Source organism: Mustela putorius, unplaced genomic scaffold, assembly GCF_011764305.1.
Source record: "Mustela putorius furo isolate JIRA1106 unplaced genomic scaffold, ASM1176430v1.1 tig00003845_pilon_pilon_pilon, whole genome shotgun sequence".
Lineage (NCBI taxonomy): Eukaryota > Metazoa > Chordata > Mammalia > Carnivora > Mustelidae > Mustela > Mustela putorius.
The window spans coordinates 94,406,852-94,434,188 of record NW_025421998.1 but is presented as its reverse complement, the minus strand read 5'-3'; the positions used below and the strand labels follow the sequence as shown (position 1 = coordinate 94,434,188).

The window sequence follows — 27,337 nt, the reverse complement described above, 5'->3', positions numbered from 1 at the left end:
TTATTAATTTATAGGAGCTTGGTAGCATTTGAGTGTGAGTGTGTGTGTGTGTGTGTGTGTATAAATTATATATATATATATATGGCTTTATATATATAGCTTTTGATTTTTTGTATACAGGTCCTTTGTCTGATACATGTATTGTGACTATTTTAACCCAGACTATGGTTTCCCTTTCATTTTCTTAATGCTATCTTTTGATGATCAGAAATTTTGAATTTTGAAAAAATCAAATTTATCATATTTTTTCCTTTAACACTTAGTGCTTTTTGTGTCCTCTATAAGAAATATGTGCCTGCCTCTAAAATGCAAAATTGGTCTACTATGCTTTCCTCTATTATTTCACTTCTATATTTAGAGCTATAATTCATCCTGAATTAACTTTTGTATCTAATGTTAAGCAGGGATGAACTTTATTTTTCCCATATGTCTATTCAGGTACTCCATTACCATTTGTTGAAGTCTTCCCTCCCTTCATTGGATTAACGCCTTTGTCAGAAAACATAGGGCTATATATTCATGGATCTCTTTCTGGTTTTCTGGTTTTATTGTATTCCATTGATCTGTCTGTCTATCCTTTCGCCAAAACCTCACTTCTTTATTACTATAGATTAATAGTAAATTCTGAAACCAAATATTGTGATTCTTTAGAGTTCATTTTTCTTTTGCAGATTTGTTTAAGCTAATCTAAAATGACACATTTGGGGCTTATTCATTTATTTCTAAAAATGAAAAAGAAAAGCCTCTTTGAATTCTAATTATGTTAAATCTAGACATCAGTTTGGGGAGAAACGACTCTTAAAAATACTGTCTGATAATCTATGAATATGATATATATATCTTCATTTATTTAACTCTTTAATTTATCTCAGCAATGTTTTATAGCATTTAATACAGAGGTCTTGCATATCTGTTGATACAATTATCCCTAAGTACTTAACATTTTATAACCTTATAATATACAGAATTTATTTTAAAGTTTCATTTTATAATTATTTGCTGCTAGTATATAAAAATGTAATTGATTCTTGTGTACTAACCAGGTATCTTGAGACTCTCCTTAATTATTAGTTCTAGTAGTTGTAGACTATTTGAAATTTTATACTTAAACAATCACGTCATGAGAGGCACCTGGGTGGCTCTGTCATTAAGCATCTGTCTTTGGCTCAGGTCAACATCTCAGGGTCCAAGGATCCAGCCCCACATCAGGCTCTCTGCTCAGCAGAGCCTGCTTCTCCTTCTCCCACTCCCCCTGCTTGTGTTTTCTCTCTCACTGCCCCCCTCTCTCTCTCTCTGTCAAATAAATAAATAAAAATCTAAACAAAAAAATCATGTCATGAGCAAACAGAGACAGATTTACTTCTTCCTTCCCAATCTTTATGTCCTTTATATTATTTATTACCTTTATTATATTATGTATTACCTTATTTCATTGGCTGAGATCTTTAGTCAATATTGATTGGTACTAATGTGAATATATGAACTGACTTATTACTGATCTTAGGGAGGAAACATTCAGTAATTTTGTCATTAAGTACAATGTTAGTTATAGATCTCTTATAGATCTGTTTTATTAGATTAAGAAAATTTGTTTTTATTCCTAGTGCAGTAGAAATTTTTATTATCAATGGGGGCTGAATTTTATCAGAAGATTTCTCTGTATTTATTGAGATGATTATGTAATTTCTTTCCTCTATTTTGTTAACATAAAAATGTACATTGAAAATTTTTAAATGTTAAATAAATCTTATATCCCTGGGGTAAGCACTCACTTGCTCGTGATGTATCATTATTTTATATATTGCTCTATTTGATGTCCTAATACACTGCTAAGAATTTTTGCATCTATGTTCATGAAGAATAGTAACCTCTCTGTATATATTTAATACCTTTTTCAAATTTGGTATCAGGGGTTATTCTGACATAACACAAGTTGGAAAATGTTTCTTCCATCTTAATTTTATTTAAGACTTTGTATAAAATTGGTATTATCTTTCCCTAAATATTTGATAACATTAATCAGAAATCTTATGGGACTGAAATTTCCTATTCAGGGAGGTTTTCCAAATTTTTATAGTTACAATTTACTTAATAGATAAAGTATTATTAAGTTATTTTAATGACTAGCTATCCCAATCCTTTATTTATTTATGTATTTATTTATTTATTTTTAAATTTCAATTAGCCAAGGTAAAGTAGTACATTATTAGTTTTTTATATAGTGCCCAATGATTCATTAGTCCAGTATACTTTCTTCTTGTATCTATTTTGGTAAGTTGTATTTTTCAAAGAATTTTTCTATTTTATCTAAGTTTTTAAAGTATTGCCATAAATTTGATCATAATATTCCTTTACTATCATTTTAATGTCTATAGCACTTGTCTTGCTATCTTTCATTCCCAAGTTTGTTAAATTCTGTTCTCTTTTTAATTCATCTAGGTAGAGATTTATCAATTTATTGATATATCCAAGAAATAAACTTCTTGTTTCATTTGATTTTTCTCTACTTCTTGTATTTTTTATTGATTATTTTCTATTATTTATTATTTCCTTTCTTCTACTTTTTTAGGTTTAATCTCACAAAGAAACTGATTTAGTTTCTTAAGGCAGAGAATTAGATCATTGATTTTAAATCTTTTTTTTTTCTGCTTTAACACAAATATTAAAAGTTTTAAGCTTTCCACTTAACATGTTTTTGTCATATCTCACAAATTTCAGTATATTACATTCCCTCCCAGCTTTATTGATATAAATGACATAACATTTATAATAATAAGGTGTACAATGTGATGATTTGATATGCATACATATTGCAAAATGTTTACTGAAATAAAGTTTGTTAACACATCCCCCATCTCACATAATTACCATTTTGTTGCTGTTCCTGGTTATGGTGAAAATATTCAATTATTACTGCCTTGAAACTTTCAAGTATATTATATAGCACTGTTAACTATAGTCACCATGTTGTACTTTAGATATCCAGAATTTATTTATCTTATAACTGAAAGTCTCTAGCCTTTGGCCAACACTTTCCCCATTTCTCTCCCCCCAACCCAGCCCTCTGTTTCTATGAGTCCAGTTATTTTAGATCTTAAAAAGAAGTGAGATCATACAACATTTGTCTTCATCGGACTCATTTTATTTAGTATAAGGCCCTGAAGATCCATCCATTTTGTGACAAATTGCAAGATTTTCTTTTTTTATGGCTGAATAAACACATCACATTTTCTTTGTCCATTCATCCATCGATAGATACTTAGGCTGTTTCCATGCCTTGGTTATTGTGAATAAAACTACAATAAACATGGGAAGGTAGATATCTCTTTGATATTCTGTTTTTACTTTCTTTAAACATATACCCAGAAATGGGATTGCTGGATAATATGATAGTTCTACTTTTGACTTTTGGAGGAGCCCCCATACTATTTTTCCACAGTGGCTGTACCAATTTACATTGCCACCAACAGGGCACAAATTTTCCACATCTTCACCAGTATTTGTTAGCTCTTGCCTTTTTGATAGTAGCTATCCTGCCAGGTGTGAAATGGTATTTGACTATGGTTTTGATTTGCATTTCCTGATGATTAGTGATACTGAGAAACTTTTCATGTACTTGTTAACTAATTGTATGTCTGCTTTGGAAAAATGTCTATTCAAGTCCTCCTGCCCATTTTTAATCACTTTGCTTTTGAGTTGTATGAGCTTCTTTGTTATATTTTGGATATTAACCCTTATCACACATTTAATTTATAAATATCTTCTCACAGACTCAAAAGTTGAGACTTGTGCATGTTAATGGTTATGAAATAAACTTAAATAAGGAAGTGATATGAATAGAGCAGTAATTTTATAAAGATTTGTCTAATATTGGTTTGAAGAGGAGGAGGAAAGGGGTTTAAACCATTTAAACTTCAACTGCAGTGAAAAATTTGGACTAGAATTGGGTAGTAGGAATGGAGAAGATGGAATAAATATGAGAAAGATTTGAAAATCATCAACTAGCATCTTGATAGGTGCTTGACAGGAAGAATTGAGGAGGTTTCCAGCATGTGAGTATGTTGTAGCATGATGTAATAACTAACAAAAATAAAGAAGTTGAGAAGAGAAGTGGGGTTGAGTTTAAGGAAAATGGTATGTGTGGTTTGGAATTTCCTGCAACTGGGTTGGTATCAGGTTATCTATTTGGAAAACACCAGCATATTTTTGGAAATGAGGAAGTGAAATTCAGATTAGAAGACAGAACCGTAGACTTGCGGCCATCAAAAGAGAAGCTATCCTGAAAAATGCGTCTTCACTTGGGTCATATAGGTAGAGGAAAAAAATACTGGCAAGTTTGGAGGACACAAAATTATGGGAGGAACAAGCTGATAAAAGGTAGTGAGGATGATTTGAATGGACCATATTTTTATGTATTGCCTTCCTAGCACCTTCTTTCCTTCCTCCACCTAATGGACTAATGGCTTGGATACTTCTTTGCTGGGACATTCATGTGTAGATACACAATTGTAGAAATCAGATTCACTCTTGCTTACACAAAGCCTGATTTCGGGAAGCATATTTAATACTAAATAATATAGCCTATTTTCTTTTTTTTTTTTCTATTTTCTATGCCAAAATTTTTCAGAAGTGAAACACATGACATGGGATAAATTTCTAAATTTAAAAAAGATTATTTTCCAACATATATCCTCTGATTTCAAAATTGTTTGGCAAACATTCTACTCATATTTGTCAAAATCTGTACTTGAGAACAACTCCTTTTCATTATGAAGCAGAATGCAATTAAATATTGCTTCTAGTCAAAGTCTCAATGCATAATATTATATCTCAATGCATAATATTACATCTCAATGCACAATATTAATCTAAAACTGTAATGTGCAAAAGGAAAAGTATTAGGTCTAGTTCCAAATCAAAAACATTATAAAATTATGAGAATATAATCTAAAAATTAAACATTTCTAATTCTCAATTTGTATTTTCAATTTGTCTCTGATATCCTACATCTGCGTTTTATGTTTGGTTTATTACAAAAGCTTTTTTTCAGTGCCACAGATAAATATAACTATTGCTTGGAATTATTATGGATATGTTTGCTTTTATCAGCTACAATTATGAAATATCACACGTAGGTTGATGGATGGAAAGTTGGGCTAGATGGGTGACGGACATTAAGGAGGATGCTTGTTGGGATGAGCACTGGTGTTACATGGAAGTGAGGAATCACTAAATTCTACTCCCAAAACCAATACTGCACTACATATTAACTAACTTGAATTTAAACTTTAAAAAAATCTAATACTCTAAACCACATTTAGCCTTTTGAACATGTACAGTTAGAATGATGTCTGATGGCAGTTGAATGACTTCGAAAGTAAATTGCTTATAGTAGCTTAAAAATAATAAAATAAAATATCATAGATTCTTTCATTCTTCTCTAGAAAATTCTCTGCCATCTTCAGTATTCTGTACACCATGCTCTTTTTAGCTATCATGCATTCATGAGGTTTGATTCTGTTGAAGTCATATAAATTCTCCTTCACTCCACAGACAGTCTTTCAGAAATGCACTATAACAGACGTTATGGCCCCCTTTTATCAAAAGCATTACCTATTCTATTTGCATTCAGAAATTAATCCGATGGAAATTCTGGTTCTTTCTTTCAGTTAACTAAATTTTCATCAGATATCTTTTCCATATAGCAATTGTTCTAATTTGTTTTATACTGGCATCTTAAATTTTTTTTTAAAGATTCTATTTATTTATTTCACACAGAGAGAGATCACAAGTAGGCAGAGAGGCAGGCAGAGAGAGGGGGAAGCAGGCTCCCTGCTGAGCAGAGAGCCTGATGTGGGGCTTGATCCCAGGACCCTGAGATCACAACCTGAGCCGAAGGCAGAGGCTTAACCCACAGAGCCACCCAGGCGCCACTTAAACTTTATTTCTTGGCAAAGACATACTTTGAATTTTAAATACATAAAATATTGTTTACTTTTCACATAGAAATGCACTCTCTCACATTTTTCTGGAAGCATATGGCCTCATTCTGTTTTTCCTCTTTCAGTAGAGGCCTGACTTTAAACTCTTGCTCTATTCTAAGGGGGGAAAAAAAAAACAGCCTCGCAAGCATGATGCTAGCCACCAACTGGGTTCCTTCCACCGAGGAGTCCCTGGAGATAGACCTGGTGACTCCTGCCACCTGCTCTAGCTTCCAGCCCACACTGTTCCTTGTGGGACTGTGTTTTCAGCAGTATTAGAACTTCTAGATACCTTGAAATCTGTTGAAAGCTCCAAAATTTCAAAATGTTGACTCAAATTTCTTAAAACACTGAACAGATCAAACAAAATATAGCTGCATGCTGGATGCAAGTTCAAATTAAACTCTGTTGTGTATTTTACTTATTAGTTCTCAGCATCTCCATCAACACTCTAGACATCGACTTGTCTTCTGGGACTTAGAATTTCTAAACAAAAATCTGAAACAAACCTAGTATTTACTTCCATCATAGATTTTTCTACCCAGAGCCCTCTAGAATATGTTTTCTTTTTATTCTTTTTTAAAATTTTTTTTAAGTTTCTTTTCAGTGTTCCAGAGTTCATTGTGTATGCACCACACTCAGTGCTCCATGCGATACTTTTTATTCTTTTTTAAACAAATCACCAGTTTATGTAGGTTTGGACCTTTTTCGTTGATTTTGCCTAAACTTCAGCTTTTTTTCACATACACTTTTACTTATAATTTATTTGACTATTGCAACTCTTATATTTATTCGCTTTTGTGTTCTCTCCTCTGCAAAGTGCAGTGTATGTAAAAGTTCTGCTGGTTCTAGCATCATATTCCCTTCTACCTCTTTCTTTTGTCCTTTTTCTGTGAATTATGAATTGGCATTTTAGTGATATCTTCAAATATTCTCGTTCTTTTTCTGCGGTATCTTATCTGCTATTCAGAACCCTTCATGTCACTAACTGTCTCAAACATCAGCAGCTACATCTCAAAGCATTTGTTTGTCCATTTCATGATATGAGGACACATTCTTCTTATAGGGTCAGTCAGTGTTCTCTAAAATCTCAGTGAAGGGACGCCTGGGTGGCTCAGTTGGTTGGACGTCTGCCTTCGGCTCAGATCATGATCCTGGAGTCCCGGGATCGAGTCCCACATCGGACTCCCAGCTCCATGGGGAGTCTGCTTCTCTCTCTGACCCTCTCCTCATTCATGCTCTCTCTCACTGTCTCTCTCTCTCAAGTAAATAAATAAAATCTTTAAAAAAAAATAAAAAAAAATAAAATCTCAGTGAAAATAAAAGAGATTTTTTTCTAGCACCTCCTGTGTCTGATAGTGACTTTATGTCACAAACATGGCCTGCTTTCTTCACAATGTTCACTTTATTTTGAGTGACTGCATTCTCACATATCCACTGATCTCTTTTCCTCTGTGTTAAACCTGGAAGTGGAAGATTAGGGAGTTTCCCCCACGTTCACGGTCACAAGGGACCATTTAGATTTTAAAAGTGTCAAATCTTCTAGGATATGGTGAAAGAACATGGGGAGAGTTTTTCCATCCTCTGGTTCTGTTTTGCCCAACCGGAGACAACCTGAGCAGGAAGTCTGACTACTGACCATAGTGGGGGTTTTTTTGCCCTGATGCTACAGCAGCTGCTACAAATACAGTGATGTCCTCATTACTCAAGTGGATGACTATCCCCCGCAGCATGACTTCTCATTTATTCAGTGAGTCACTGCATGAAGTAGAAGCCAACTGTGTGTTTACATGCTGCTTCTCGTAGGCTCCAGAACCTGACACCCTAAATCCAGAAACTGACACTCTAAATCTTCCCCTCTCCAGGCTCCACAGCCATGCCTCACCTCATCTCCTGACTTTTCAGGTTAGGATATTCATCATACAGTTCTAATGGAGGGTTCTCCTAGTTGCTCCCAAAGCAGGTTTATTCTGCACATCCTATGAATTCTGGGTTGTCACCTTGCCTGAGTGGCAGTTTACTTTAACATGACACAGTATTAGTATCATATATATGAACATAAATTAACTCTATATAAAATAGGAGGTGGTTAGGTATCATCTGAAGTACTGTAGTCACAGTCCATACTTCTGGGTGGTTATTTAAGAAAGATATGAAGATATTCCTAATCAGGAACCAACACCTTTAGAGATGGTCTAGCTCTTAAATTATCCTTATTGAAAATTACTTAATTCACACAAAGTATAATACACAAATTTTTAATTAACTGGAAGTATTTTGAAGGCCTTACCACACTCTCATGAGTAAATTATAAAAATCCAACAAGCCTAGAAGCCTAATGCCATTGTGCAGTGCTGCAAACACGGTAGATGGGCCTTCATGATGACATAGCATCTAGCAAGGGAAGAAAACAAGTACATTATCACACATTTCCCTTAGCCCTCAGAGAAAAAGCACATGATATCATGAATCCACAGATAAAGGGTGCCTAATCCCAATTGGAGTAAAGAACGAGAATCAGGAACGTTTTCCTGAAAGAAGTGACATTTAACCTGAGACTCAAAGAATGAGTCAAAATTATATAGTTAAAGAGAGTATATAGGGATATATAGATACATGCCTGGGAGAAAAAAGGAGGTAGATTACTGCTTTGTACATATCGTGTGCTCAATAAGCATATGTCAGGACTTGGATCAAAAAGACTGTGTAAAGAGCTAAAAGTTTAATGTTCCTGGCAGAACACAGGTAGATGTGGTATCCTGAGATGTACAGAAAAACCAGAACATATATCCCAAGTGCCTTGAAGAGTATCCGGCACATGGCAAGCACTCAGCAACGTATGCTGAAGGAATGAACGTGTAAAGACTCATAGACCACACTGAGGAACCCAAACCTTATTGTAATATCAATGGAAAGTTACTCAAATATTTCATCACAGGAATGATGCAATCAAGTCTGCATTTTAGAAAGATCATTCTGACTAGAGAGTGAAGCAAGATTATAGCAAGAAGAGTTTCTTTGGAAACTGTTGAGAAGATGGAGGAGAGAGTCAGTGAGAGAGCAAGAGGTAAATGTGAGAAGGGGGAAAAGAACCCAGATTGGACAGACTTGAGGAGACAGAATCATCATGGCATGGCGTCTGACTGGAAGAGAAGACAAGAGGAAAGGAGAGGAGAGGAGAGGAGAGGAATAGAGAGGAGACTAGGGGAGAGGAGGGGAGGGGAGGGGAGGAAAGAGGGGAGGGGAGCAAAGGGAATGGAGAAGGAAAAGGGGAAGGGAAGGGAAGGAAAAGACCCACATTTTATGATTTGGGCAACTGAAGAGGTGGTCTTCACATTCTGAAAGAGAGAGCATAAGAGGATGAACATGTTTTAGCAGAGGGTAGTAATTAATACATTTAGGAACATGTTGACTCCAGGTTGTTTGTAGAGCATCTCAGTGAAAAGTGCAACGGTCAGAAAATATACAGATCTGAAACTCAGAGTAAAGATTTAAGAATCATCTTCTTGAGCATGGTCTTGAAACCACGAGACTCAGAAGAGAAGAGGGGTAAGTATACAATCTGAGGAATAGACAGAGAAGAAAGCAAAAAGAGAGGCCAGAAAGAAAGATGAGAAACCAGCAGAACGTAGACTTATGGAGGCCAAGAAAAAGTATACAACATAAACTGATGTGGGCCCTTGTTCAAGATCGGTAACTATGAAGACTAAACTGTACGCATTTAATTACTGAGTTGGAGTCATTATCTCATGGTGTAGTCATGGTGGGATTCCCATCAGAGAGCGCTGAGGAGGAAGTGGGAGAGGAGGGAGAGGAGGCTGCAAAATTGACAATCCTTTCAAGAATTGTGACTGTAAAGATAAGAGGAAACATCAGATTTCTTTCAATTGCCAAGTTTTCTCATTAGGCTACTTGAAAGAATTCCTGCAATATATAGTGGAGGAAGTACTTCCTATATACTATATAGTACTTCCTATATACACTATATATATATATAGATATATATACACACATATATATACATTTAAATGTACATGTGCCTAATAATAATGCTCAAGAGATAGTATTTTTCTCTGTGTGAAGTATAAAGTATAGTCATTTTGGTAGACTGATACCACTCCAAAACACCAAGCAATGGGGTATAGCTCAGGGGGAGAGCATTTGACTGCAAAACACCAAGCAATGAATCATAGGAGCCCTTTCTTCTAGATCTCCTTCCCAGATACCCCGCCCCCAATGATACCCATGGTTGCTTATCAATCCAAAGACAGCAGTCACACAGTTCCTACTGTCACTGGTATTTTTTGCTGCCATTGTCACCATAGGGTATAGATTCTGCAAACAGGCAGCCCATCTCTTTGGTGCATAGTTTGCCAGCTTTAATAGTTGATCCTGGAAGCTGAGAGAAGGGAAACTCCATGGCCCCTATTATTGCTCTTCCTTGGAAGAGTTCTTAATGACCATCCATTTCAATTCTGTCAGTCTCTCTCTCTCTCTCTCTCTCTCTCTCACACACACACACACACACACACACACACACACATGCTGTTTTCTCCCAAAACAAATCCATAGTACACCCAGGAGATTTGTTTAGCTATATATTGTGTCCCCTTCAAATTTCTTCCAAGAACAGGTATGAGCATGGTTTTCTATCTCCCTAAACCCTTTGTTAATTACAATTTAGAGCAGATTCCATTGTCTTAGTAAGATAATTGTTATATTGCAAAATACACTTGCTAAAGACTGTATTTTCATCTTAATATCATGTGAAGATTACCAAAGTTAAATCTCAGGTTTTTTCTCTTTTTTTTTCGATTTTTTTATTGTGGTAGAATATATATAAAATTTTCCATCTTGACCATTTGTAAATGCAAAATCTATATTCTAACATGGAAGGATATTTATATAGTGCTAGCTTAATCTATAGTGTATATACTACAAAACAATATATACAATATGATCCCATTTTTCTAAATGAACCAGTATCTAGCATCTAGCTAGCTATCACCTATCTATCTATCATCTAACCTTTTACTACCTGGTCATCTAAAAAGGATATACACCCAGAGATGTTAACAGTGACTATAACTAAATATGTGAACTTATATGGACTTTTTTTGTTTTTCCAATTTTCCCTGCAAATATTTTCTAGCCATTTTTTGTAATGAGCACACGTAGCTTTTATATTAGGGGAAATATAATAAAAGGGAAACTTCAAGTTAAATATGTAGTACAAATTCCTTGATAATAAGACTTTAGCATTATTCACCCTCACCACACTTCCTGTATTGAGCGGAGGCCATGCTCAAGAAATACTGAATGGTCCCAAGTCTCACATGGCACATGATCTGGAAGGTAAGCTGTTGGAGTCAGGGAGGAGTAGTCCATGACAAAGGGTACTGTGCAGAGCTGTATGACAGTGAATGGAGCAGATGGGGCACAGGAGGACCTGCTCACTAACACTAGTGACTTCAGGTGAATTTCTTTTGTTAAAATTTCTATTTTGACATAATTTCAGATATGCAGAAATGTTGCAAGGGAAGTACAAATAATTTCCAGATATCCTTCACCCAAATTCTCTATTTGTTAACATTTTACTACCTTTCCTTCCCACTGTATTTCATGGAGACTTAGACACATAGAAAGGGTCAGTCTGTAGCAAGGTGGTTTTCCAAATTCTCCTAAAAAGGTTCCCCTGCAGGGGTACCTGGGTAGGTTAGTGGGTAAGCATTGAATCCTTGCTTTTGGTTCAGGTCATGATCTCAGGGTCCTGGAATGGAGCCCCACAGTGGGCTCCATGCTTAGCAGAGAGTCTCCTTGAAGATTTTCTCTCTTCCTCTGCTTACACACACACACACACACACACTTTCTCTCTCTCTCTCTCTCTCTCTGGCTTTCTCTCCCTCTCTCTCACTCTCTAAAATAAATAAATAAATCTTAAAAAAAAAAAAAAAAAAAGTCCCACTGTATTAGAAACCCTCTGGCAGGAAGCTTCCTCTTGCAAAATCTATAAACTCCCTTCCCTTCCTTGCCCCACCCACTCCCATTGCCAAGAACACGAAGTGTTTGCTCAGGGATGCTGTGAAGATACAAAGACCATGTAAAGAAGAAAGGAGGGTGCTTGAGCAGAAGAAACATATTTTCTGAAGGTGCCTCTGCCCACCACACCAAGCATAAGGCCACAAGGAAGATCCCCACCTGCAAACCAGGCCAGCCTTCCCAAGAGAGAGCAGGTAAGTCTGTCTGTCTGCCCTCTCTGCACAGATTGTTGGTCCTTCCCCAATGCCAAGAGCTTTGGGGACACTGTCTTGTCTGTCAGAGTCCTGGCATAGCCTTTTGAGAGTGAGACTTCTGACAGTTGAAATCAGTATGGCCAAGACCATAAAGAAGGTTCCAGAGCTAAGAGTTCTCAAAGTCTCGGAGATTTATTTCATTAGATGGAGTTTAGGAGGCAACTGATAAACAGGGCTAAAGTCTAGAGCTAAGGTGTGGGTGAAGGAGAGGCGCCATGCCAACTTCCAAGGCTCCCAATCACTACAAGATTCTATGCATTTTCTGGACATGGGCTGTATCTTATTCTTGTACCTAGCTGTCATTGGCACACCTACCTTTCAAGCCCCCCAAGGTTGCTCTGAGAAAGAAGCATGTGTCCTGCTGGAAAGAAGCCATGCTCCCAGATGTTTAAAGTGATCCTGTGCTCTAATTCCCACAGGTCTCCTCGTTGCCTTCAACATGAACTGGCACATGATCATCTCTGTGCTTTTCATAGTGGTGCTTAAAATTGTTGGAATGACCTTATTTCTGCTTTATTGTGAGTATCTGAGCAACCTCCTACTCCAACCTCATACTGTCTTTTTCTTTGACTTTCCTGTCAGAACACAAAGTTGAATACAAAGGCTGCACACCTAAGTCTTTTCACCTAAGGGCAATGACCAGTGTAGGGGCAACTGACAATGCTCGTCTCGCTCCCCAGCACACACAATGAGCCAGGTCTGCCTTGTAGATACAGAACTGACTAGTGTCTGACAGAAGACCACACAAATCTTTTCCCACTACAATGTTAGTTGGACAGTCTGAGATGGAATACTTATTAGCGCTTGTTATTGTTCCTCAGACTTGAAAATCGGCGCCAGTTCAACCCAGTGATGAGGCAGAGATAAGAGCTGCATAATGAGATAATGGGATGTTACTGGGGGTGAAATTTCCCTCTATGTTCACAGAAGCTTTCATCCAGATACTTAGAAGAAGGGTTCTATCAAAGGGTTTCACTGCCGCTGTGAGAATCTACTCCAGCCCCAGAAACCAGTAGGGAATGTAAATGAGGTAGAGATGTGAGTAAAAGACAGCAATTGGGTAAGAGTTGTCTTCCCTTTGAGCCAAACTGAAGGTGCAGTTCCTATCACGTAAGAGAGCAGGAAGAGAATACGAATAAGTAAACACATTCACAAAAACACATATACACATCCTCATTGACCTGAGTCCGAGAACTCGGATCTCACAGTAATAATCAAGGTCCCCAGCAGCCCCAGATGATGTTGGTTTGTTATATTCATGCTGCAGCTCCCTGTGGGGCTGCACCAACAGCTGATTTTCTTTGTAGTCCCACAGATTTTGGGCGGAAATCAAGTCAACTTCCTTCCCACAGAGAGCTACGGAACAGGTAATGTCCACGACAGGGATTTCCTCCCAGCCTCCAGGTTTTTGTGTGTTGACTTCTTATAGTCCTTTCTCAAGGCCTCCTCTCCTAAGAAATTCTTTCCAGGGAGGGTCCACAAAGATATGCTAATTGTATAGGAGGAATAAGTTCTGGGGATTTAATGCACAGCGTGGTGACTATAGTTAACAATACCATGTTAGGGGTGCCTAGATGGCTCAGTCGGCTTGGGAAGCCCACATCAGCTTCCTGCTCAGCAGGGAGTCTGCTTCTCCTTCTCCCGACTGGCTGTGCTCTCACTCTCTCTCTCACAAATACATAAAATCTTTAAAAAAAAAAAAAAAATAACTGTATTATACACTACTTGAAAGTTGCTAAGAGAGTAGATCTTAAATGTTCTCTCTCAAAAAAAAAAAAAAAAAAAAAAAAAAAAAAGGTAATTATGTGAGGTGTTAGAGGTGTTAACTAACCTTACTGTGGTAAATAATTCTGCAACATATACATGAATCATACTTGTATGCCTTAAATTTACACAATGATTAATGTCAATTGTATCTCAATAAAGTGGGAAAAATAAATGCAACACACCCAGAAAAAAAAAGATCTTTTTTAAAATTTATTTTGAGAGAGAGAGAGTGAAAAAGGGGGTATGAGCAAAGAGGAGGGGTCAAGGGAGAGAGAGAGAGAGGAAGAAGCAGACTCCCTGCTGAGCAGGGAACCCACCACAGGGTTTAGTCCTAGGACCTTGGGATCTTAACCTGAGCCAGAGGCAGACACTTAACCAACTGAGCCACCCCGATGCCCCAAAAAAAGATATTCTAATTCATTCCCCTGTTTTTATAGATGGGAAACCCAGACTAAAAGCTGATCGAAATTTGCGATCCTCAGTTTTCCTCCTGAGTATGAGGATAATTTGTATATAATCACTGTAATGTTGTGGGAAAGGACTTTATAAACTCTGACATGTTGTACACCTGAAGGAATTGTGATACAAAAAAAAAGTCAAAACCTACATCAGTACTTTTTGTTTGCCAATCACTCTGCTAGACCAACAACAGAAGAAGAAGAGGGGCGCCTGGGTGGCTCAGTGGGTTGAGCCTCTGCCTTCGACTTGGGTCATGATCTCAGGGTCCTGGGATGGAGCCCCGCTTCGGACTCTCTGCTCGGTGGGGAGCCTGTTTCCCCCTCTCTGCCTGCTTGTGATCTCTCTTTCAAATAAATAATTTAAAAAATAATAAATAATAAAATAATAAAAAAATTTTTAAAAGAAGAAAAAGAATAGGAGCTATTGGCCAGCTCTTCTCGATAAAGCAAAAGGCCCCATGCCAGAAGCTAAGGGGCATAAAGAGATGAATGAGACATGGCTGTCCTGATCAAACCCTTCCACGCTTAAAGTTTTTTCAAGGACCTCCCTTCTCACTTCCTCTTAAAACATCAATTACTACACACATCTTGAGGAGAAAGTTAATTGTTCGTTCATATTTGTATCAACTGCTGTTCTTAGTACAGTGAGCTGTATGGAAGCAACATGCAACAACTATTTATGGAGTTCTGTGAAGTTATAATCCCCAAACAGTTTCTCCTGAAAACCAGGTTATTTTATAATACAAAGAGCCTTTGAACTGGGAACTGAAATAAAAACTGAATACTAACTGATATCATTCATTCATATCATTGGAAGTAACCGATGTGTTGTCTGGGTAAACTACAAGGGTCTTGAGCCACACGGGACAAGTAACTGGGCAGATGCAGAGAGGTTTGACCGGCCTCCAAAGCCACTACACTCTCTGCTTGGCAAGCCAGGGTTCCCAGGAAGAAATGAGGCTTCTTAGAGGCCTATCAATTCCCCTATTTATACTTAAAGAAATAAATGGACTCTTCTCTACCTATAGGAAATCTCTGGAATGTTCACCTGACTCCACGTCTGCCAGTATCCCTGGTTCTGAAACTATTTCCCATTAGCCTCAATTCTTAGATCCTGCAGGTGCTGATGAGAGGGGAGCCAAGAGCCGCCCATGGGAGAAGAGTGGGACTGGGGGCACCAGAGATGGGGAGAACAGCACAGATGCTGTGCGCAGCCAGGAAGGGAAGCGCTCCAAACAGCCCTGGGAGGGCGGGGAGGGGCAACACCATCAGAAGCATATATGGAAAGGAATGAGAGGTTTCCTTTCTGGTACTAAATCCACCCGTTCCTCTTCCTTTCTCCTCTTCTATTTCTCAACATTTCACTCCGACTCCCCGCTTCAGAAATGATATGAAGTACAACATGGGGTGTGGGGCATGACTAAGGAAGGTGGTAGTTAGATGGAAAGTTCAAAGAAAGAAAATTAAAACTTCTAGCCAAGGGTGGCCAAGAGTGCCTTGTCATCGCCACTGTCCAGACACGAAGAGTTGCCGGGACCAAACAGCTGCTCTGAGGTTTGTGTTGCACTCATAACACAGGTTTTCTTTCTATTTCAGTTCCACAGACTATGGGGAACAGTAATGTCACCTTAGCTCCCACAGAGAGCCCCGGAACAGGTACAGTGCGTCACAATAATCTCTCCTCTATCCCAGCTTCTTACGTGAGGATTTCTTAGACACTTTTCCCATTGCCGCCTTGCTTGTGGAAATTTCTTGCTCAAAGGAGCCATAAAGAGCTTCTAATTCACCTTCTTCATGTTGTCCACAGGGAAATTCAGACTAGACTGCATGAGATTTCTTCAGGGTTTGAGGATGATTTGCAATGCTATAACTGCTATAAAGAAACTTATGCCCCACTATGTTCTGACTCAGTTCCAGGGTTCACACTCCAAACCACTAATCCTATACTCTTTTCTTGGATTTCTTTAGTCTGCCCCAGAAGGTGGTATTTTTATCAAAGAAGATGCTTTTCGTTGTCCCCTTTTGAACTTTCCTGGAACAAAAGCAGGGACTTTTGCAAGACAGAAGGATCCACTTTGGCCATTGTTGACACACCAGAGAAATTGGTGAGAATATTGGGATGGTACAGTAAAGTGGCTCACCCTACAGCTGCCTCGGGAAGTGGAGATGGTGGGGCAATGTGGCTGGTGCAACATGGGCTGGGTGGAGGAGAGGAAGGGAGAGGTGGCTGGCTGAGACCCCAAGCCCCTTGCTCTGAATCTGGAGGTGAGAGACTCTTCTCAGTAGCAATGGGGTGTTCTCCTCGGATCATTTGAGCTACAGAAATCCACACTCTGTGATCTCTCCCATGAGGCTTAGCAGTGCACTGGTATCCTGGGGATGGTCCAGGATATTTAAAATGCAGGGAATGACCAAATGTGTTTAAACGCTGTTTAAAAACTATAGAATACTTCATATATGCGAGCTCTTAATGTATCACCCAAGTTGGGTTCAAAAATAAGGAAGATGCAACTCAACAAAATTGGCCATATGAAAAAGAAAGGATCAGGTCATAGAATTGGGTTGCAGTGTATAATTATGACAATAAAGATGGCTAACACAATGCAAAAACCTTTATTTTACTATCTCTCTTTATCCTCCTAACAATTCCAAGGAGGTATTATCATTATCCATATCTCAAATATAAGGAGGCTAGGGCACAGAAAAATAATTTGACCTAGGTCATACACCTCCTAAGTGGTAGGACAGGATTGGATTGAGATCTCACTAACTCTAAAACCCACACTCTATATCAATTTTAGATCACAAGTTATTTTAGTTTATAGTTGCCTCTTCTTCAAATCCTAAGAACCTGCTGGGTGCTAGGCATGTGAGAGATATTATATGCCTGCTTCTCTGCCCTTCACCTTTCAACCTTCCTCTATAAAGTCCTCCTGTGGTTGAGGAGAATTCATAAGAGGGCTCCCCTCTGAATTTTGGTAACAGGTGCCCAACAAAGAGCAGGGGTCAGGATGCTAGCTCTGAGGCTAAGTGTACAGGTGGAAAGGGAAAATGTCTTATGGAAGAAAGCCAGGAGTAGTATAGGGTGGGGGTGGGGGCAGGAGAAAAAAAGAGAAGAATAGAGGTTGAGTAGAGGAAGTTTACACCCTCTTCCTCTACTCAACCCTCAAATTCCGGTGCAACTCAATTATCATCCTTGGCATTCCCCAGAAAAAGCTCATCACACCAAAGATTTGCTAGTGATCTCAAGTCTGTATCCCCAGCCAGTTGTCTCTGGACCAAACAGTATATCAAAATCCATGCTGATGTTTTAAAAACACCACAAATGCACCATGTCCAAAACTGAGTCAAATTATATTTTGCCTCACCTGGTTTCTCTTTTCGTGTTTCAAGTATTGGCAAGCAGTCATGTCATCCCACACTGAGTGCGGATGGTTTTCTGAGACTTCATCTCTTCTCCCCTTACTTACAAAAGCCGGCTAAACTGCTGGTTGTACTTTGCCAACCCTTGTCTTAGATCACAATTTCTTTAAGGAGAAACCAATTTGTTTCCATATTCCTCAGCCTTGTACAATGGCTCACTGGACACTCAAGAAATCTTTGTTAAATGAGGAAGCATGGGGCGCCTGGGTGGCTCAGTGGGTTAAGCCTCTGCCTTCGGCTCAGGTCATGATCTCAGGGTCCTGGGATCGAGGCCCGCATCGGGCTCTCTGCTCAGCAGGGAGTCCGCTTCTTACTCTCTCTGCCTGCCTCTCTGCCTACTTGTGATCTCTCTCTCTCTCTATTTCAAATAAATAAATAAAATCTTTAAAAATAAATAAATAAATAAATAAATAAATAAATAAATAAATAAAAAATAAAAAAAAAAATAAATGAGGAAGCATGGTAACTAATTTTAAAGAATAATGAAATGAGATATTTCCGGGAAGGAGAATATAGGAAAAGGAGGAATAAAGTTAATAGCCCTGAGGATGGAGGGAATATCCAAGTGAACTTGGATATCCACTGATTACAGGAGATATGTGAAGAGTACAGGAAAGAGCCCAGGGACTCCCCAACTTCTAACTGGGGTGATTTGTGATTCATTAGCTTAATAAAGAAACTATTATATCATGGATTGATATCAATTTAGCAAATACTAAAAAAAAAAAAAAAAAAAAAACCAACATTTTTTTCTCAACACACTTTTAAATCTCCCTAACTATATTCCCTTGCTATGTACTCAAGAGATTCGCTTGATCCAACGTCATTTGGAATGTAAAATTTCTGGCAATGAAATAAGCCTATGCAGAGAGGCATTCCAAATTTAAAAAAAAAAAGAAGAAGAAGTATTCAAAAACACGCTCTTTTAGATCATATAGCATATAGTACCCTTCCTCTTCATTTTCAAAGTGTGATCCCTGAAAAGCATCATCAGCCTCACCTGGAGATTTGTTGGGAATGTAAATTCTTAGTCCCCTACGCCAGACCTACTTACTGAACCAGAAGCCCAGTAAACTGTTTTAACAAGATCCCCCCAGTGATCCTGATGCTCTGTGCCTACCGAAAACTACTCTCGGGGTTACGGTGAGTGCCAGCTATAGCCAGCCACAGCGTCCTTTACCAGTCTTCCATGTTCCCAGAATCAGATATAATCAGGGCCTGCTATCAAAGGGAGACAGCAGCGCAAAAGAAAAAAAAAAAAAAAACTTTTTGTTGAACTACTTTTTTAAACTTCTAGAAATTTCTCCAGGACAAAACTGGTGCTGAAAAGTATTTTATTGGCTTAAACCAGCAAGCAAAGAACAGATGGCATTGGATTGACAACTCCATATTTAATGGCAAGTATGTGAATATTTCACATTTTTCTAAGGATCTTAGTTCACCTTAAGAAACCTGACCTGAGATTCAGTGGGTTTGTCCTGGAATAACACAAAGGTTGAGACTTGGTTTTTGTTTTATTCCTCTCCTTTCTTCCAACTCATCTATTTCCAGAGACACGTTTTTTTGGTAAACTTATAAAGAAAGACGTCAAACATTTTTAAGTAGAGAAAAGAGTATTCATATGAGTTATTTTGATCAAATCAAGATCTAAACAAATCCATATACATGCTATTTGTTTGATATATCTCCGAAGTGTTTTTTAACCCACAGACCATACTTTATCACTAAGTTTTTATAAATTCCCCAGAAAAGGCTTCTTTATGTAAAACACTGGTGGTGAACATGACATTCCTGGTGTACACATGAAGGTGTTGAGTCAGACAGAAAGCAAGTCAGTTCCCCAGCCTAAAACTGGGCTTCTCACAGGAAGAAGGAAATTAAGATTCATTCAAAGTCTACTAAATGCCAGGCACTTGCTAAGCACTTACTCACGTCATTTCGTACAGTGCTCACAAAGATGTTGTACAAAAGATTTTACTCATCCTCATTTAGTAGTCGAATTGAGGTTGGGGGGCTTAAAAATGGACTGAATATCACCAAGCTGGGAAACAGTAGATGCACAATCTAATCACACATCCACTTGACTCCAAAACTCATGACCTTTTCATGAACTCAAACTCTTTCCAATAAGATTCAATGACAGAAAAAGAGGTGGGAGGCCAACACACTTTCTCCTAAAGCCAATCGGGGCCTACGAAAGGAGGAGCAACTTCTTTTCTCTGCCTCTCAGTCCTCCTGCTGTGAACTTAGCCTATGCAGTATTAAAACATTATTTCTTTTTTTATTATGTTATGTTAGTCACCATACAATACATCATTAGTTTCGATGTAGTGTTCCAAGATTCATTGTTTATGTACAACACTATTTCTGAGAGGAGAAGACAGATGAGATGTTTCTAACCAACCACAAGAGTGAGTTAATCCAAGACCGTGAGTCCACAAATGCTCACAGGAGAGCTCACAGGAGAGCTCACAGGAAAGGGCAGGTGTGGAGCTGGGATGGGGTTGGGGGGGACTGGAATCAGTAAAAGGCATGGCTGAAACGATGTACCTTTACCACACTTTCTCTCCCATTCAGCATTAGCAATCAGCATGAGAATTTCAACTGTGTGACTATAGGCCTAACAAAGACATACGATGCTGCACCGTGTGACATCAACTTCCGCTGGATCTGTGAGAAGGCAGCCAAATGATTGCAGTTCTCTGTGGCCTCTGATAGTAATGACAACTACACTTTTGGAAAAAGCAAAAAGAATATAATTGGGATTGATTCAGGAAATGTAGAATATCAAATTAGTGTATCAGTTTTCCACAGATCACTGACAGAGGTCCTAACAAATCCTCAGGGCTTGGGCTCCACAGCCCCTCCATAAATATACTTACAAAGGCACAACAGAGCTAAACTCCCCATTCTGGGCCTGCAACATCCCCAAGACTCCACTTCCTGTGGTGTCACACTGTTGACTCTTTTTAGATCTGCACCAGGCATCTAGTCAGTGATCCCTTTCTCCATCTATCTACTATGAGAGGTCTCTGCCTATGTAGGGAAATGATCTTCTGGTTTGGGGGACTGGATGAAAGCCATCTCGAGAAGACGGGGTCATTTTATGGAAACAACTTCGCTGATATAGTGACAAAGTCTATTTCCACAGAACTGAGCATTTCTGACTGATCAACAGGCTGTTCTGACTGTTGCCAGTCTCTGTTTTATCCTCAGAACACATGTCCCTATGACCAAGGAGAAACTGCAGACTGAGCAGGTGAAGACATTATTTAGAGGGTAGCAAGGGTGGAAGAGAAAGAAACTCGGATTCCTGACCTCTGTTCCCAAGAGACCCTCATTCTCATGGGTCAAGAGTCCCGTGTTCCCCCTGAACCCCAGGTGGGATAGCAGAGGCCCTCCTCAGTCTGAATTGAGGCCAGGCCTAGGGAAGGGTTCCTGGAACCAACCTTGGAGCAAAGAAAGCATTGTTCACAGGAATGGACAGTGGTCTGGCCGGGGCAGGAATTTCCCAGGGAATCCTTTTGAAAATAACCAGACAGCCAAGATGACCAACCAAACTAACCAATGTTTATCAACAAAGCCCTGAAGAGACACTCGGGCTTAAATTCTCCTGGTCTTGACCTGAATCTCCATTTTAGTATATCTTTATTACCTGACCATGCTTTTTGAGTGTATTCTAAGAATTATAATAGTCTCCTGGTCTCCGGTGGTCATAGCGTCTCCGGTGTCTGCCGTTTAGAGAAACCCTGCTACCTGGTACAGCCTCATGACCCAAAGATGTCACACCCTTAAACTAATTGGCATCACACCAACCTAGAACTAGTTGAGCAAGGAGTAAAAAACAGGGGGACTATTCAAGGAAACATAGTGTATAGGCAAGAAGTAGGCATATAGTAGAGAGGGAACACCAGGGACAAATGGAAATCATATGCAGGAGGAAATGCAGTTAATTTAGCCATACTGGAATAAAGGCAAGATAAAGACAAGAAAGTCTTCAGGCATCCTGACGATTCTCTGCACTTGCAACAAAACATCAGCCACATACTCTTCTCAGTAAATGGAAAGGAAAAAACAGACACCTGTGTGTTTGGAGTAATAAGAATTAAGCCATAAGGGAAAACTGTATTAAACTAATGGAAATTATAGTCACCTAAGTAAATTGTTCATCATTTGTTTCTCATAACAACATACCACAATTACTGTGTATATCATCAGATGTGTGTCAAAGAAAATTATTGTTTTATTGTTTATTACAAAACTAAGTTCTGTTCTCATATTCCTGGGCCTCATAATTTTTGTCCAATTATAATTTTTTTAAAAATGAGAAAATACATTTAAGTGTTAGAAGTTCCTTGAAGTAATTAAAAATAGAGCTTCCCTATGATCCTGCAATTGCACTACTGGGTATTTACCCCAAAGATACAAATGGAGTGAAAAGAAGGGCCATCTGTACCCCAGTGTTTATAGCAGCAATGGCCATGGTCACCAAACTGTGGAAAGAATCAAGATGCCCTTCAACAGATGAATGGATAAGGAAGATGTGGCCCATATATACTATGGAGTATTATGCCTCCATCAGAAAGGATGAATACCCAACTTTTGTATCAACATGGACGGGACTGGAAGAGATTATGCTGAGTGAAATAAGTCAAGCAGAGAGAGTCAATTATCATATGGTTTCACTTATTTGTGGAGCATAACAAATAACATGGAGAACATAGGGAGATGAGAGGAGAAGGGAGTTGAGGGAAATTGGAAGGGGAGGTGAACCATGAGAGACTATGGACTCTGAAAAACAACCTGAGGGTTCTGAAGGGGCAGGGGGTGGGAGGTTGGGGGAGCCAGGTGGCAGGTATTAAGGAGGGCACGTATTGCATGGAGCACTCGGTGTGGTGCAAAAACAATGAATACCGTTACGCTGAAAAGAAATAAAAATAAATAAATAAAATTTAAAAAAAAAAAAAGAAGAAGAAGTTGCTTGAAGGAGGTTACCAGAAATAATTTGTGTTTGGGGTAGAGTGGATGTGGTGTTAGCAGAGAATAAATGTAGCAGTTGAGGTGAGTATTAGGGGGAGAGGCTGAGTCTATGGTAGTAAAGAAAACAGAATTCTACAACAAAGGAAGCCCCAGAATCCAGACAACAGAAAGAAAACTACAAACCTTCTGTTTTGAGAAAGGAGAAGTGTGTTGCAACACTTCCTGTTTTATGACAGAATACAATTCAGACTTCCATAATCAGGAAATGTAGATATCTAGTAATTCCCCTAGTAGCCCAAATTTCCTCCAAGATGAAGGCACACTTCTGTGAAAGTTTTAAAAGAGGCCCAACAGGCTGGGGTGGGAGTAGAGAGCGTATAGGGAATATGGGCCCTTTGGTTTTAAATTCATTATTGGGGGCTACAAGGGTTGCTGGATCCTTAAGAGAATAGATAAATATGACCTTATTGGACAGCAGTGGTATGTATGAGGGCTTTTTTAAAGCAATAGAAATTTAGTAAACCCCTTGATTAGAGGTTGTTTGTTTTTTTTTTAAAGATTTTATTTATTTATTTGACAGAGAGAGATCCCAAGTAGGCAAAGAGGCAGGCAGAGTGAGAGGGGAGAAGCAGGCTCGCCGCTGAGCAGAGAGCCGGATGTGGGGCTCGATCCCAGGACCCTGGGATCATGAGCTGAGCCGAACGAAGGCAGAGGCTTTAATCCACTGAGCCACCCAGGCGCCCCTTGATTAGAGTTTTTGACTTTGCTTCCAATATGCGATGTGAATCTGTATAGATTTCTTACTTTCTTTCCCTTTTTTTCTTTATAAAATGAGGCAGTAATACTCCTCTCATAAAATTCATGTGTATATTAAATAAAATTCCCACTATGTACTTCAATGGCAATAAACATAGGGGAAGCAATTTGTGGAAGATTTGAAGCTGAGATTTTTATCCAAGAAGTACTCTTCAATGTCCTAAAAGCTGAATGTAGGAGAGCCACTTAATTTCTTAAAATTTCTCTTCACGCATTTATAATATCTGAATAAAACTGTGTCCAAGTCAGGAAAAGGTGCATCAAAAATTCTGTGACTGTCAAGACCATACTTTCCATGGCTCTGGCTTACATTCACATTACCCATCCTGTCTGTGTGAGCTGCTATTCCCATGACCAAAGTCATTGACCCCCATCCTCAGATGTTGACAGATCAGGACCGATTCATGACTAAAAACATCAGGTAGAGGTAACCTTTGACTATTTTCCCTGCTATTACCAACTCCCACCCTCAGAAGCCATATCCTTTGGTAACCTGCCTTCTGAATAGTCCTCCCTTAGCACAGGTTGAGCAATAATGCAGTAAAAGTCTTACCCTCCACTCTTACCTACTGTAGACTCTCATAGAGACTATAACTCCTGCAGGGGGTCCTCATGATTCCCTTAGGTATCCTCACTAGGGGCCAGTGAGTCTTGTAGCAGAGGTATTTGAGTATCTCTCAAGCCACAATCTTGCTCAACTTCATATACAAAGACTAGACTAATCAAAACCCTTCATTTGTAGGACATTCCCATAATTGACACATGCCAATGGGTCTTTTTTATGCATTTGTTTGGTCATACATACACACACACACACACACACACACACACATATATATATATATATATATATATATTACATACAGGTAATAATACCCATGAAACTGTGCAACATGAAAACTAGAATCTTCTTTTTTCTTTTTTTTTTTTTTGAAAGAATACATTTGAGCAGGGTTGAGGAAGGGGCAGAGGGAGAGAAAGAATCTTAAGTAGACTCCACACCTGGGGGGAGCCCTACACAGAGCTCAATCTCACAACCCTGAGATCATGACCTGAACCAAAACCAGGAGTCAGACGCTTAACCTTCTGAGCCATCCAGGCATCCCTGAAAGCTAGAATCTTTATAACAGTTTATATCTACCTGTATGGTCTTCTCCTATTCCACCCTTCTGTCTCCCCACAACACAGGCAACCACCATTCTGATTCCTGTGTTCATCATTCAGTTTTTTAAAAATTCATTTCTGTCTAATTTTTATGTACTCTTTATAACCTTATAAAAAGGCATTATGATGTAAGGAATCTTTTAGAACTTGTTTTTTTCATTTCATGTTAAATGATTCATTTATATTGTTGACGTTCATTAATGCTGTATAATATTCTGCTGTGTGTGACTATATAAACCATGGCTGTTCTAGTTGGTGTACAGTTGGATTGTTGACAGGTTTTTGCTAACACGAACCGTGCTCCCAAGAACACTCTTCTGGTGTTCATATATAAGAGTTTCTCTTGAGTATATCCTGAATAGAGAAATGTTGGGTAATAGGGTATGCAAATTTTGAATTTTCTAAGATAATGCAAAATAGTTTCCAAAGAGATTACATCAATTTTCATTCCCATCAAAAATATATAATAGAAATATATGAGATTATTATTTATTGACATATGGCCTTCATCTATTTTCCCTAATTATTAATGTATTATTTAGAGTAGTGTTAGGTGCTATAGAAAACTACAAATGTTCAGTAGTTGATCATAATAAAAGTTTATTTCTCATTAATATACAGTCACGTATTATGCCTGCTGGTAGCACAGACTCTGCTCCACAGAATCTTTCAAGGACCTATGTTGATGAATGTTTTCTATCTTCAACATATGGCCTCAAGGACATAAGTGAAAGAGAGAGAGGAGATTATGCATGAAGAAGTCTTTGGTACCAGATGTGGAAGTTGTGTACATCACTTCTACTCACCTACCATTGGCTAGAACCCACTCATATAGCCACTCCTATCTTCAGGGGAGAGTGGAAATTTTATTTTACCTATGTGTACAAAAAGAAGAAATGTTTGGTGATCACCTAGCAGTCTCTGCTCCAACTACTATGGTTGGATGTTTCTTTACAGGTTTATTGGCTATATATTTCCTCTTCTGTAAAATGTGTATCTGTAATAAATTTGCCTATTTTTCCACTGATTTGTTTGTACTTTTAAAAATGATTTTTAGAAGTTTTTTATATTATACTTCATTTGTTACGTTATTTGAAAATCTTTTCTCCCAGACTATAACTTCCCATTTCACCACATCTGAGCTGTCTTTTGAAGAATATAGGTTTCTAGGGTTTTTTTAAATTTAAATTCAATATATAATACAACATATAGTACATACTTAATTTCATATGTAGTGTTAAATAATTTATCAATTGTGTATAACAGCCACAGCTGATCACATCATGTGCCCTCCTTAATGCCCATCACCCAATGACACCATCCCACTACCCACTTCCTCTCCAGCAACTCTCAGTTTGTCTCCCAGAGTTGAGTCTCTCAAGGTTTTTCTCCCTCTGTGATGACTTCCCATTCAATTTTCCCTACCTTACCCTATGATCCTCTATGCTGTTTCTTATATTCCAGATATGAGTGAAACTGTATGATAATTGTCTTTCTCTGATTCACTTCTTTGGCTCAACATAATACGCTGCAGTTCCATCCAAGTCAATGTAAATGGTTAGTATTCATCTTTTCCAATGGCTGAGTAATATTCATATATATATATATATATACACATATATATATATATACATATATATATATGTGTATATATATATATATATAATTCTCTTTATCCAATGATCTATCAATGCATGTCTGGGCTTCTTCCACAACTTGGCTATTGTGGACATTGCTGCTATGAACACTGGGGTACAGGTGTCCCTTTGGATCACTACATTTGTATCTTTGGCATAAATACCTAGTAGTGCAATTTGCTGGACCATGTGGTAGCTATATTTTTCATTTTTTGAGGAACCTCCAAACCATTTTCCAGAGTGGCTGTACCAGCTTGCATTCCCAAAAACAGTATAAGAGGGTGCCCTTTTCCCCACATCCTTGCCAACATTTGTTGTTTCCCATTTTGATCATTTTAGCCATTCTGACTGGTGTAAGGTGGTATCCCACTGTGGTTCTGATTTCTATTTCCCTGATGATAAATAATATTGATCATCTTTTCATGTGTCTGTTGGCCGTTAGTATGTCTTCTTTGGAGAAGTGTCTGTTCATGTCTTCTGCCCATTTCTTGGCTGGATTATTTGGTTTTTGGGTGTTAAGTCTGAGAAGTTCTTAATAGATCTTGGATACCAACCCTTTATCTGTTATGTCATTTGCAAATAACTTCTCCCACTCTGTAGGTTGCCTTTTAGTTTTGTTGACTACTAGTTTTGCCGTTCAAAAGATTTTTATCTTGATGAAGTCCCAATAGTTCATTTTTGCTTTGTTTTCCTTGCCTTCAGAGATTTGTGTAGGAAGAAGTTGTTGCAGCTGTGGTCAAAGAGGTTGCTGCCTGTGTTCTCCTCTAGGATTTTGATGGTTTCTGTCTCATATTGAGGTCTTTCACCCATTTTGGTTT

General features: G+C 38.4%; 2 protein-coding genes across 4 annotated transcripts in view; one reads left to right on the top strand and one right to left on the bottom strand.

Annotated features, from left to right (window-relative positions):
* Positions 1-27,337, bottom strand: part of MGAM (maltase-glucoamylase) — a 157,206-nt gene that overhangs the window by 102,836 nt on the left and 27,033 nt on the right. The window lies entirely within an intron of this gene.
* On the top strand, positions 9,024-22,079 carry CLEC5A (C-type lectin domain containing 5A). Of its 3 annotated transcripts, XM_004741606.3 has the most exons (8): positions 9,024-9,048; positions 12,036-12,214; positions 12,694-12,792; positions 13,582-13,641; positions 16,096-16,155; positions 16,468-16,604; positions 19,220-19,323; positions 20,500-22,079. In XM_004741606.3, exons 3-8 carry the CDS (start codon positions 12,714-12,716, stop codon positions 20,612-20,614), a joined length of 555 nt encoding a protein of 184 aa, XP_004741663.1. In that variant the 5' UTR covers positions 9,024-9,048; positions 12,036-12,214; positions 12,694-12,713; the 3' UTR covers positions 20,615-22,079. The 3 variants fall into 3 exon arrangements, with proteins under 3 accessions (XP_004741663.1, XP_012905078.1, XP_044919020.1); XM_013049624.2 differs by lacking the exon at positions 9,024-9,048 and having other exon boundaries at positions 19,220-19,319; positions 20,500-20,631; XM_045063085.1 differs by lacking the exons at positions 9,024-9,048; positions 13,582-13,641.